This window comes from Gekko japonicus, unplaced genomic scaffold, assembly GCF_001447785.1.
Source record: "Gekko japonicus isolate JY-2015 unplaced genomic scaffold, Gekko_japonicus_V1.1 scaffold2013, whole genome shotgun sequence".
NCBI classification, from domain to species: domain Eukaryota; kingdom Metazoa; phylum Chordata; class Lepidosauria; order Squamata; family Gekkonidae; genus Gekko; species Gekko japonicus.
Genome location: NW_015162010.1, coordinates 103,356 through 116,883, shown reverse-complemented (window position 1 = coordinate 116,883; position 13,528 = coordinate 103,356). Strand labels below are relative to the sequence as shown.

At 46.5% G+C, this 13,528-nt stretch overlaps 1 protein-coding gene across 1 annotated transcript in view; it reads left to right on the top strand.

The window, feature by feature from the left end:
* Positions 1-13,528, top strand: part of WDR7 (WD repeat domain 7) — a gene marked incomplete at its 5' end in the record, with an annotated part of 300,870 nt that overhangs the window by 222,794 nt on the left and 64,548 nt on the right. The window contains one exon of the mRNA XM_015405476.1: positions 4,095-4,194. Coding sequence (XP_015260962.1) covers positions 4,095-4,194 — 100 coding nt within the window. The remainder of the gene's footprint in view (positions 1-4,094; positions 4,195-13,528) is intronic.

Genomic DNA, 13,528 nt, shown 5'->3' with positions numbered 1-13,528 from the left:
ATTCCTCTTCCCACACTGTGGTATGTGGAACGAACTGGTATGTGAGTCAAGGTAGGAATAATGACCATGCACAAATCAAAATGCTATTTTGTGTTAAGCGGAGTCTAAGGCCTCTTAGCAAATTCACAACCCAATGGTATCAAATCTAGCAGGCAAACGTATTTGACTCACTATACCCTATGATGAAGGATTGTGTTCGAAACGGTCTTAATATTAAGTACGATACCACCGGGGTATACGGGACAGTATTTTCTCTATGGACTGTTATTTTCCCTAGGAGGGCTTGTGCTTGTGGACTATTTTGGACTGTATTCCTTTAAGAATCATCATTCTGTGGTTTGTGTGACTTTTATGATGTGCATTACATTCTTTTGAAGCGCTGCATGTGTTTACATATTGAGTGTATTTAATATATTCCTATGAGTACCATTACTTGTCCGTAAACACTTTATGGGAGAGTTTCCACCTTTTTCATTTGTAGATTTACACTTTCCCTTCCCGGTTAGTTTTGCATTAATTCTGTACCGCTTTCTTATGGCCCCAGGCTCCAGAATTCCTCATGCAAAAAACCCAAAACCAACCTCCTCGCACCTGAGGATCACCTTTTCAGCCCTGAGTCACCCTCTGTCCAGCACAGCCAAGAACAAAAGGCCACTGGTCTTCACATTAAAATCCATTCTTTCTCTTAATGTTAATCAGAAGGTGCTTGCTCCCCCAATGCCAGTCTACAGACAGAATGCAGGGAGGGTGGAGTGATAGGCCAGGTCTTCTGCTTTGTTAGTTTACAGATTATATCTTACTTTCCAGTTCTAAAAGGACACTTGAGGCTGCCTACAGTGGCATTAATTGCAGTGCCTCTAGCAAGAGTCCAGTGGCTACTTGAGAGGTTGCACCCTCTCCCACCCAGGGAGAATATTCTGGCAGAAAAGAAGCCTAGCCTGTCCTTAGCCATTGGTTAGAGAATGAGTAGCTGCAGGGAACTTGTTTCCCCAGTTCCGAAAAGGAAGAACTCTTAACTACCAGTTGCCCTGGGACCGCAGTTTTGAAGGGAAGAGCACCGGCTTGTACCTGTCTGTTGCAAGCTGCCTTCAAGACGCAGGGTTATCTTTTATGTCTAAAATAAAAACAAACAATATGGGATAAGGCCTGTTCCAGCAGAAGAGGAGGCATTTCTGTTGCGAACACATGAACACATGGAACTGCCTTATACTGAATCAGACCCTGGGTCCGTCAAAGTTAGTATTGTCTGCTCAGACTGGTAGCCGCTCGCCAAGGTCTTTCACATCACCTACTGCCAGATCTTTTAACTGGAGATACCAGCCACTCCATCACACCGGCTCTGCTTTGTACATCTGTATCTATAGGAAACTTTATGCTAAAGAGGATCTATCCAGTTCTAGTGACTTCTGGCTAGCAGCTGGGAAGGTTTGTTCTCCTGGCTTGGGTGCACTGCTAAACTGTATTCCAACAGCACAAAACAGCAAAGTGGTTCATGAGTCCTAGGGTTGCCAACCTCCAAGTGGTGGCTGGAGAGCTCTTGGGATTACGACTGATCTCCAAGCAATGGAGATCGGTTCCCCCGAAAGGAAATGGCTGCTCTGGAGGGTGGACTTTATGTCCCGTTAAAGTCCCTCCCCTCCCCAAACCCCGCCCTTCTCAGGCTCCACTCCCAAAATCTCCAGGTATTTCCCAACCCGGAGCTGGCAACCCGATTCATGACTGGAACAAGCCCCAAATCCTCAGGATTCCTAAGGTCCTCCCTTCTTCCCTCTCATGTGTGGAGGTAAGATTGAAGACTTCCTAGTTCATTATTGCCTTTGGCCACCATTTGTCGTGTGAGACCTGAATTTGAGCGCTTCAACAAATTTCTTGTGACATCTGAATTCTGGCACTAGAGCAAACTGAGGTTTGCTTCTTCTCCACCAACCGGGGTTGTAAACCATGCGTTTAATCCAGGTTGGTTTATTTAGTTTACAAAAATGCTATGGTTTAGAATTCTGGTTTGTGGGTAAGAAACAAACCCCGGTTTGCTGAAGTGAGAGCCAGAATGGTGCAACTGTTACACTGTTGGCGTGAAATTCCCAACTCTGCCTTAAATAGCTCACTGGGTGACCTTTGACCAATCACTCTCTCAGGCCCAATCTGCATTTGCTATGTAAAGCTGTTCCGTGCTGCTGTGTTGCCAGCTTCCCATTTGGTTCTGTATAAAGCTCTCCTCTATCTGCATTGTTTAGGGAGAGCACGAGGGGGGGGGAGCGGCCTCCCAGGGGTGCTGCGCTACGCTGTGAGGAAACGGCACATGTGACCTCCCCCCCCCCAGAAAGTTAAAGGGGGTGACCTGGCAGAGGGGGAGCAGGAAAGACGGAATGAGCTGGGTAAAAAACACACAACACCCAGCAGTTGCCAGACCGGCATTCTGGACACTGCCTCAAGAAATAACAAATGGTTCAGGGGTGGGTATGCTTCCAACCCCCCCCCCCAATACGATCGCAGAAAAATGTTCCCTGGTTGTTTTTAATCACAGACGACTGGATTTTCAGCTACCTTGTTTCCTTTGTGACAATTTGTGTATCTCCTTAGAAAAGATGGGGGGGGAGAATTCAGCTCCAGTTGTCTGCTTTTTGCTCACAGCAGCTTGACGGTGGGGAGGAGCAGTTGTACCACCTTAAAACCACATTCAGATAAGGCAGTGAGATGCTGTAGTGACCTCGGAGTGATCACTAAATGGCAATAAAATGATGCAGACACCTGATGCTGAGATGAAACAATAGGAGAGTGGATGCGGTGTGAAATGCAGACAGAAATTTGTGAGATGATATGAGATCCTTGGCACAACGGTGGGAAATACCAATGCAGATTGGACCTCAGTCTAAATTTCCTAAGATGGTGGTTGTGAAGATAAAATGGTGTGGAGATAACCATGTAAGGCGTCTTGGGGAAAGGTTGGGATAAAGATGTGTTAGATTCAGTAAAAATGTACTACACTTTAGTATTTCAGTGTTATAAAGTTTAGCTTCTTATCCAAACATACTGGCAGTCTGACCTATTGTGACTCTATGAGACAGCTTCTGTCGAAATGAAAACATTTTCTTTTGTTTGCTGCACAATATGTTTTCTGTCTTTAGCTTCGGTCTCTATCTGTCAAATGGCAAAAATTAAAGATACATGCACTGCTGTAGAATAGGGGAAGCAGTTTGGAACTCCTTTTCATGTATCGGGAAGTGTTTGCGATTTTCCATTTAGAAATCAAAGATACTTATTCTTTTACATTCCGTAACAATGGCAAGTACTGTAGTTTTATATGCTAACCAATTAATAAATGATGGGAAAGTAATTATTGAACACACACACACACTCACACACATATATATATATACATACAAATTGTCCCGGTCCTGACGTCCCGGGCCTCCTCAACGAACCCCCTCCCGACATCGGGGCCGCACACACCCCACTCACCGTGTCCGCTACAGGGCCCCAGTCTGAGGGGCAGGCGACGCCGGTCCGCGAGGGGTGCCGTCCTGCGGCGCAACCCCTCGTGACTGAACCAGGCGGCCTAGCTCCCATTCTGAGGCTTCCGTTCCCCTGGGAAGTCGGGGCAGCGGTAGGAGACGGCGTCTGGTGGCGGCGGCGACCCGGCCGGGCGTGCCAGACCGTCACACAAATATATATATGTATGTATGTATGTATGTTTATATTTTCTTTTTCTTTCCCTCCTTTTCTTTCTTTTTTTTTAATGGGGGGGTTCCCCCCAGGTTTTCAAAATTTCCAGAAATTTTACATGATTAGTTGCAAAACCTTTGTGGTTAGATTGAAGGCTTCCAAAACCAGGAAGATGAGGAAGGGATGTGTGTGCAAACCTGAGGTCCACATCACAAATTGTACTTTGTAGCCCCAGATAGCGTTTGCAGAGGTAACAATGCCACACCGACCATGGCATTGCCAGTGACAGAACTGTCATGCTTAAAGGACAGGGTTGTAAAACTCAACCTTTGCACCGGCACAACTGAATATCATTTTTTAAACAGAGTTTTACATCGCACGTGATCTGATTAAATCTCCCCTTTCCTCCCTCTCTCTAACGCTCCCTTCAGGTTCTACATGGTCAGCTATTACGAGCGGAGTCACCGCATAGCAGTCGGATCTCGCTTGGGTTCAGTGGCCCTCTACGACATCCGGACTGGAAAATGTCAGGTAAATAAATCATTGTGATCTCATCTCTGTAGACTGTACAAGTTATTGAAAGGAAAGCGACGAACTCTTGCGCCGGTTGACACGCCGAGTCCCTGCAACGTTATGGATAATGCTAAGGGGGATCAATAGTTTAATGAAGGACTCAATGTATATAGAGTCTCACTGTTATCATTTGCTGCAACTGAATGGCGAGCACAGATGGGTTAATAATAGCTGTCCAAAAAAGCTGTAACTCCTCACAAACTACCCTGGACATTGAGCCTGTTTCAGTATTGTGTTTAAGTTTCTGCTAATTTCCACATTTGTAGCAAAACTATTTTAGCGATGGTTCTAAAAAAACAAACCCATGTTGCCTTTTTGATACTCAAGGGTTTGTCATGCAAGAACAGTGGATAAAAATAGAACAACAGATAATCTGAAGTCTGAAACACAGCTGTTAGGATTTAGCCTCACTGAACTCCATGAAACTTTCTTCTGAGTAAGTGTGCTTAAGATCACACTGTAAATTTTAATGCTTATAGTCATGCTAACCCCTGACCTGGATAGCCCAGGCTGGCCTGATCTTGTCAGATCTTGGAAGCTAAGCAGGGTCGACCCTGGTTAGTATTTGGATGGGAGACCACCACGGAAGTCTAGGGTCACTACACGGAGGCAGACAGTGGCAAGCCAACTCTAAACGCCTCTTGCCTTGGAAACCCTACAGGGTCGCCGTAAGTCAGCTGTGACTTGATGGCATTTTCCACCCCCACCCCCAATGCAGAGCTGGTAAACCCTCCTAATCCTAATAAAGAAATACCAATATCTGTAGAAGCCAGGAGCCCCAAATCAGTAGACTCCACTTTTTATTCCCCCTTCCCCAAACCTAAGGGCAGCTCTTTATTAAACTCCCCCCCCCCCAGTATTCCTGCCAATACAAAGTAGCTCCCATTCTTAGGAAGACAGGGGAGGTGGAGCCTCTAAGATTTTGATACTGACCTGTGTGTTGAATTTATGTTCATAAATAAGTTGTAGTTTATCATATGAACACATGTTCTTCAGAAGAAGAACAGTAGTTACACCTAGAAGCTTCCTCCAGTGCTGGCTGAGAAAGTGTAAAGGACAGCTCGGTCGCGTTTTTTAGAATACACCCTTCTTTAAATGCTTCCCCCTTTCTCATCTCTCACTCACCCCAGGACTTCCCCCTGCAAGAAGTAAAACGCAGCTTCACATTTAGATGACCTGTAGGAGAGAATTGTCCCATCTGCCTACTCATTTCAGAGGATGACCTAGCAACTGAGCATGCTGTGGTTTCTCTTCCTTTTTGTTAGGTTAAGCAAACAGTTCGTACCAAGGGATGAGATCTCTGTTTCTGTGCCTTTGGTCCCTTCTGTCACTGTTACAGCTTAAATTTTCACTTTTAGAAATGTGGGTGGCCAGAACCCTGCCTAGTGTTTAAACAGTGTCAAAAGAACCTTTAGACATTTTCGCTTGACCTTTTTGGGCCTCATTATTATTTCTATTAGGAAAAACGGCCTGCCGAAGTTTCAGGATTCGAACGTGCTCATATCCTAGATTCTCCCCAGCCTCGCCATAGTTTGCCTGCTAACATATCTGCAGGGCAAATAGTCTGAATCCTTTCTCCCCCCTACCACTGGTTCTAGAAAGTGTGCCTCCACATTATGGATTCCAAAATGTGCTTTTAAAAATGTGTCTGTCTGTGAGTCTAAAGTAGCTAACAAAGGTCAGGGGTGTTGATAGACAGGCTGGGTAAGTGCTTAGAGCTACATATCTGTATGAATGGTTGAATCTGCAATGAAAATCTTCCCTCTGGCTGGCTTTGCCCTTGGTTCAGTGGACATGCTGGAGTATCTTATCTTCCTGACTTTTTCGCCCTCTTTTCTCCCAGCAACCTTTTAGGATGCATTCTGTGAGCTGACAACCGACAGTCTGGAAAATAGCGAATTGTTGGCTTACAGTAGAACATTTTATCCGTGCGTGCTTTGTCTTTACTGTGTGATGTTATGCCGCCGTTAAATCAGTACAGTGAAATCCAGATCTTGTAATTTATGTTAAGAAGCCGGTCAGCCTGTTTGCTTGGGAGTCACAATAGTCCTGAACGATACTCCCTCTAAGCTGTGGGGTCTTGTGAGCAAAAATTCTACTTTTTGAGCTACTGGCGTTAAAGTTGTGAGCGAGCGATTTGGCTCCTGCAGAAATTGGTTTGCTCTAGAGCCATCCTTCCTGAGCTAAGGCAGAAATGTGTGGGCCGGAGGCTCAGCTCAGGATTTGGTTTATTTGATTTATATAATCAAATAAATCAATGGTGCGACCTCATTTGGAATACTGCGTGCAATTCTGGTCACCACACCTTAAAAAGGATATTATAGCTTTGGGAAAAGTGCAGAAAAGGGCAACTCGAATGATAAAGGGGTTGGAACACTTTCCCTATGAGGAAAGGTTAAGGCGCTTAGGGCTCTTTAGCTTGGAGAAACGACGACTGAGGGGTGACATGATTGAGGTTTATAAGATTATGCATGGGATAGAGCAGGTAGAGAAAGAAGTCCTTTTCTCCCTTTCTCACAATACAAGAACTCGTAGGCACTCCATGAAATTGCTGACCAGTCGGGTTAGAACGGATAAGAGGAAGTACTTCTTCACCCAAAGAGTGATTAACACTTGGAATTCACTGCCACAGGAAGTGGTGGCGGCTACAAGCATGGACGGCTTCAAAAGGGAATTAGATAAGCATATGGAGCAGAGGTCCATCAGTGGCTATTAGCCACAAGGTATAGATAGGGACTCTAGGGCAAGTGATGCTCTGTCATCTTGGTGCTTGGGGGGGTCAACAGTGGGAGGGCTTCTAATGTCCTGGCCCCACTGGTGGACCTCCTGATGGCACCTGGTATTTCTGGCCACTGTGTGATACAGAGTGTTGGGCTGGATGGGCCTTTGGCCTGATCCAACATTGGCATCTCTTATGTTCTTATGTTCTTATATACCACCCTCCCCTAGATATAGGGCTCAGAGTGGTCAACAACATTTCAATAAATTTGCAGTTGGATTAAAACCATTAATAACAAATGCTATAACTATTCAGATGGCGTGTAAAGACCAATTTATGTCTGTGCCCCATGAGGGGATAGGAGGGATAGAGGAGGCCGGGATCGATGAAAAACCCATAGCTGTCCTCAACCATAGGCTTGGTAGAACATCTCTGTCTTACAGGCCCTGCGGAACTGCACTAGTCTGAAGAAGAGGGGGCTGAGGGGGGACGTGACTGCTCTCCTGAAGTATTTTAAGGGCAGGGAGGGGTGGCAGGGAGCTGTTCCAGTTTGGTGTAGTGGTTAAGTGGTGTAGTGGTTAAGTGCGCGGATTTTGATCTGGGAGAACCGGAGTTTGACTCCCCACTCCTCCACTTACAGCTTCTGGATGACCTTGGGCAAGCCATAGTTCTGTCAGAGTTGTTCTTGAAAAAGAGCAGTTTCTCTCAGAGCTGTCTCAGCCCCACAGCCCCACCTACCTCGCAGGGTGTCTGTTGTGGGGAGGGGAAGGGAAAGGAGGTTGTATTCCACTCTGAGACGCCTTTGGGTAGTGAAGGGCGGGGTATAAATCCAATCTCTTCTTCTTCTTCCTGTTGGCAGCAGAGGATAGGACTCACAATAATGGGTTTAAATTAAGTGCGAGAAAGTACCGGCTGGATCTTAGGAGAAACTTTTTTACAGTCAAAGTGGTTGAACAGTGGAATGGGCTGCCTAGGGAGGTGGTGAGCTCCCCCTCCCTGGCAGTCTTTAAGCAGCGGCTGGACAGACACTTGTCAGGGATGCTCTAGGCTGATCCTGCATTGAGCAGGGGGTTGGACCAGATGGCCTGTAGGACCCCTTCCAACTCTGTTATTCTGTGATTCTAGGGCACAGATGTCATTAGGCAGAGAGTTCCTCCAGGTTGGTGCCAGGGCCAAAAAGGATATCTTTGGGGCCGGATATCTTTGGGGCCAGGGATCACCAGGAGGTTCTTATCCACAGAACATAATGCTCTTCAGGGGGTCTACCAGGAGAAGTAGTCCCGTAGTTACGTTGGTCCCAGTCTGTTTATGACCCCAAAGGTTAATGCCAGAACCTTGAATCTGATCTGGTATTCAACCTGGAGCCAGTGCAGCTGCGAAGCACCAGTTGGATGTGTGCTGTCAGAGGGATGGATATGTGCTGGTTGGATGTGTGTGCCGTCAGAGGAGCATTGGTCCGATTCACATGGCGGTTTGATGCGCTCCTGCTCTCTTTTTGAGCATTCAGACAACCAGACTAGCCGTGGGCTGCATCATGATGTCACAACAAGCGGCAGTTGAATTCCAGTCGGAAGCAGTTTATCGCAGGGCTTGAACAACGGCTGATTATTAAGATGAACTAAAATTTGTGGGCCTAGAATTAATGGAACTCACCACCAAGTGTATTCAAACAGACGGCAGCACCAGCTTTAGCCGAGATAGCTAAGTGAAGCCACTGGATTCCTTTTGCGTACCAGATAAGAACATAAGAGCATAAGAGATGCCAATGTTAGATCAGGCCAAAGGCCCATCCAGTCCAACACTCTGTATCACACAGTGGCCAGAAATACCAGGTGCCATCAGGAGGTCCACCAGTGGGGCCAGGACATTAGAAGCCCTCCCACTGTTGACCCCCCCCCAAGCACCAAGATGACAGAGCATCACTTGCCCCAGAGTCCCTATCTATACCTTGTGGCTAATAGCCACTGATGGACCTCTGCTCCATATGCTTATCTAATTCCCTTTTGAAGCCGTTCATGCTTGTAGCCGCCACCACTTCCTGTGGCAGTGAATTCCATGTGTTAATCACTCTTTGGGTGAAGAAGTACTTCCTTTTATCCGTTCTAACCCGACCGCTCAACCGCTCAGCAATTTCATGGTCCTGTCCTGTCCTCAGTGGCCCAGGCTGGCCCAATCCTGGAAGTTAAGCAAAGGTCGGCCCTGGTTAGTACTTGGAAGGGAGACTGCCACCGAGGAAGTCCCAGGTTGCTACACAGAGGGAAACAAAGGCAAACCACCTCTGAACCTCTCTTGCCTTGAGAAGTCACTGTAAGTCACCTCTGAACCTCTCTTGCCTTGAGAAGCCTACTGGGTCACTGTAAGCTGCGATTTGAAGCCGCTTCTACCACCAGATGCTGGAGGCAAACAGAGGAGGTCTGTTGCCTTCATGCTCTGATTGTGAATTTCCAGGAGGCTTCCGCCTGGTATATGTTTGAAGTGGAACCCTGGACTGCAAGGGCCCCTGGGTCTGGTCTGGTGCTGGAAAGTGCCTTCAAGTTGCAGCCAACTTATGGCGACCCCATATGGTTGTCAAGGCAAGAGATGTTCAGAGGTGGTTTGCCATCGCCTGCCTCCACCTAGCAGCCCTGGACTTTGTTGGTGGTCTCCCATACAAGTACTAACCAGGGCTGATCCTACTTAGCTTCTGAGATCCGTCAAGATCCAGCTAGCCTGGGCTATCCAGGTCAGGGTCTGGTCTAGGAAAGCATTTTTGAAATATGCCGAAATACATTAATGGATTGGTGCTAGGAACTTGCTCAGTCTTTATGCTTCTGGAGCTGGGAATGTTATGCCGAAATACATTAATGGATTGGTGCTAGGAACTTGCTCAGTCTTTGCACATGAACTTTATGCTTCTGGAGCTGGGAATGTTGGTCTCATTGGGAACTGGGCTTCAGGAAGTAGTTCTGGCAGCTTCCATTTGACAAATGAATCCAATATGTTGGTCATTCATTATTTAGTAAGCTGGCAATCCCAACAGCCTATTGGGTAACTGGTTAGCGACTGCGAGTCAGAAACATGCGCTGCGGTTCTTGTGCTCGTAGGGTGTCCTGAAACGTGGTTCCCGGTTGCCACCTCGAAAGTCAGCTGGTGGCAAGAGGGGCACGGGTGTGGTCTGCAGAGTCTGGCAAATGAAGCTTGTGTTTGACAATCCCCTGATGGACCCAGCCCACAGCATATTTAGGAAAGGGAAGGTCTTTGTGTGGTGACCCTGCATTCCACTGGAAAACCTTAACTGAAAACTAGGGTGAGATTGACGTGCATAATTTGGGGGGGGGATTATACCACTTTTGTTTTCAGTCTTATACGACTCATAGACTGTGTATTCTCCAACTTTAATGAGGCCATTTGCCCTGCAGTGTTTCCCCCCCCCCCCCCATAATTTTCTGTAAATTGCAGTCCACTCACCGGCAGTACTTGGGCTATTTTTACCCCAATTGGATATATAGGTTGAAATAAACAAAATATGGAATGGCTTCGACAGAATGGCACATTTCCTTTTCTCCCATTGCCAGGTTTTTTTTGCTTCCTGTTCTGTTCCCCTACTGCTAAAGGGAAATACTTAATAAAAGTAAAAAGGTTGACTTTTTTCCCCCCTTGGCAGCAGGTTGCATGCTTTAATGTGACCTCCAAGGTTTTTTTTCTTAAATTTCTGTGGCTTAATTTGGGGTCTGCGTGACATCTACCCTTGATTAGTAGAGTGCAGTTTTTGCTTGGGCAGTAATCAAGTGCATTTTCAAAAGGCAAGTGTGAAAGCGATAGTACTCGGGTCATAGTCCCTGAAATATTTAGTATTTATATAGCGGTTGAAAGTGTTTGAATTGCTTCTCATACCCTTCCAATTGAGTGCAAAAACATACTTTAAAAGGTATTGAGGTGACCTCAGAAACCTTGTGCTTGGGGTCTCATGCAGATTATGTTGCCTCTGCTGACTTTGCATTTGCCCCACCCCTCCCGGGAGGGCAGGGGACCAGCCAAGGACTGCACTGGTATCCATCATACATGACCCCACAGAGAACTTGTGACTTTATTACAGCGTCGCTTGCCCCCAAACTCAGCCCGCAGCAGACTGGTGCATCACAGAATATCTCTGGTTGAACTTAAGTCGGTGATTGCTCAGCACTTTGTCGTTGGCAGGATGGATCAGTTTGACCCAAGTTGTAAGAGTGGAAGTGGAAACTCTAGTTGTGTCTTTCTAAATGGCCCACTTGAAATTCCACTCCTGCATATTTTATTCCATTTGGTATCTCTCGCACTTAAGAGCGTGACTTGCTTTGAAGATAAATTATTCTTTGCTTTGGATCCACCCAGCTTTTTAAACTCTGTCTCGCCAGATTCTTCTGCTTACCGTAGGACCCCCACACACAGACACTGATATTTGTACATGCAGATCCCATAAGGAACATATGAAGCTGCTTTATACTGAATCAGACCATTGATCCATCAAGGTCAGTATTGTCTACTTAGACTGCTAGCAGCTCTCCGGGGTCTCAGGTGGATGTCTTTCTCATCACCTACTACCTGATCCTTTTTAACTGGAGATGCCAGGGGTTGAACCTGCATGCCAAGCAGATGCTCTGCCAACTGAGCCACAGCCCCTCCGATGATCTCCAGCATAGCCTTTTTGGATGTTCAAAGATGATCCCTGATTCCCTTTTTTGCCAGCAGGAAAAAAAAAAAACTGGTTGGATCCAAGCCATTGTCTCTTGGTTCCTCAAGCTACCTGCACTGGCAATCTTAAGAAATCTGGAGCGCCCTGACCAGGATGGCCCAGGCAAGCCCAGTCTCGTCAGATCTCGGAAGCTAAGCAGGGTCGGCTCTGGCAAGTACTTGGACGGGAGACCTCCTTGGAATACCAGAGGTGGGAGGCGGGGGCAGGCGTCATTCAGCCACCTCTCTGAATATCCTCCAGGCCCCCAGTAGGGGTCAGTCACTAGAGGTCGCCATGACATCCAGGTGCACACATACTCATATGCATGCACACACATGCACATATGAAAAATAGAAAAAAATACCAAAAAAGAGAGAGAAATCTGGGGCTCGTCTGAAGTGGCTTTGAAGTTCACCGACAGATGAAAGTGCTGACTTGTATCCTACCACTCTGCTCAGCAAACAACGGTGCATTTCTCCTGCAGAAGAGCTTGTTATATGGGAAGAAGGTTCTTGCTCTGCAGAACCCTTCTGCTAGCTTGACTGATATGACAGACAGGAGACTACTTGGTCTTGCTTTTTTTTAATCAAACACCGCACTTGATTACTGTTTGTGAGCTCCCCCTTCCTCCAGATTTCTGGCCAATGAGATGAAGACACTGTCTTCTGCACAATGGCTGTTGTGCCTGAACTATACAACCGGCAGCCTGTGGACTCAATCTGGCCTCCAAGGGCTAACCCATCTGGCCACACTGTGCTCTTGGGGTCCTTCCTCTGCAGTATGACAAGCAGCAGATGCTTGGCAGAGCCCTTCTCTTGTTCTGAACCTCTGCAGGTCACTGAGGTTTGGTCCACATACGCAGCAGATGCGGCGGAAGTAATTGCATCACTTCTGGCTGCAGATGTGCCTGGAAGGGAAGAAATCAGAGTTCAAAAAAAAAAAATCAACATTACCCTGCATTAAAAAACAACAACAACAAATTCTGAAAGTAGAAAACTAGCACAGAAGGGAGCAGGCTACAACTTCTCTCCATGTTGTTCAAATGTTTTAGTTGTAGGGGCTACTTTCTACTTTGTTAATCTGGAAGTTGTTGTCTTTAAGATAGTTTCAGAGGGTAGCCGGGTTGATCTGCAGTAGATTAGCTAAATTTGAGTCTGGTAGCACCTTAGGGTTAGGGACCCTGATGCTGGGAAAGACTGAAGGTCAAAGAAGACGGGGACGGCAAAGGATGTGATGGTTAGACAGTGTCATAGATGCAACTAACATGAAGTTGAGCAAACTTCAGAGGACGACGGAAGACCGGAAGGCCTGGCGGGATCTGGTCCATGGGGTCGCGAAGAGTCAGACTCGACTGTGCGATTGAACAACAACAAAAGCACCTTAGGGACCAAGGTTTTCAGGGTGTGAGTTTTCGAGGGTCACAGGGCATCTGATGAAAGGACCTTTGACTCTCGAAAGCTCATACTCCCAAAATCATGTTGGTATCTAAGGTGCTACCGGACCCGAATCCAGCTGTCCTTTTAGGTGGTCAGAGGTCTGTTTTTATGGTCTCTGTTTTTATGCTGGGCTGGGATTATTCATGATTGGTTTTAATCAACATCTGCTAATGTTTTGTTTTTATTATTTTTAATTGTAAGCTGTCTCAGGCAGGTTCTTGGAGAGGAAACAAAGGATTTTCTAAATAAATAAAATTGGCATTCCCCAACTGCAATCTGAAGTGGCAAGTCCATTATAATGCAGCAAGAAGCAAGGGAAAGGACTGACACAGGAATAAAGAAAAGATGAACTTTCACATATGCTCCTAAACCCAGTTTACTGCTCTTAGAGAAGAGAAGAGAAGAGAAGAGAAGAGAAGAGAAGAGAAGAGAAGAGAAGAGAAGAGA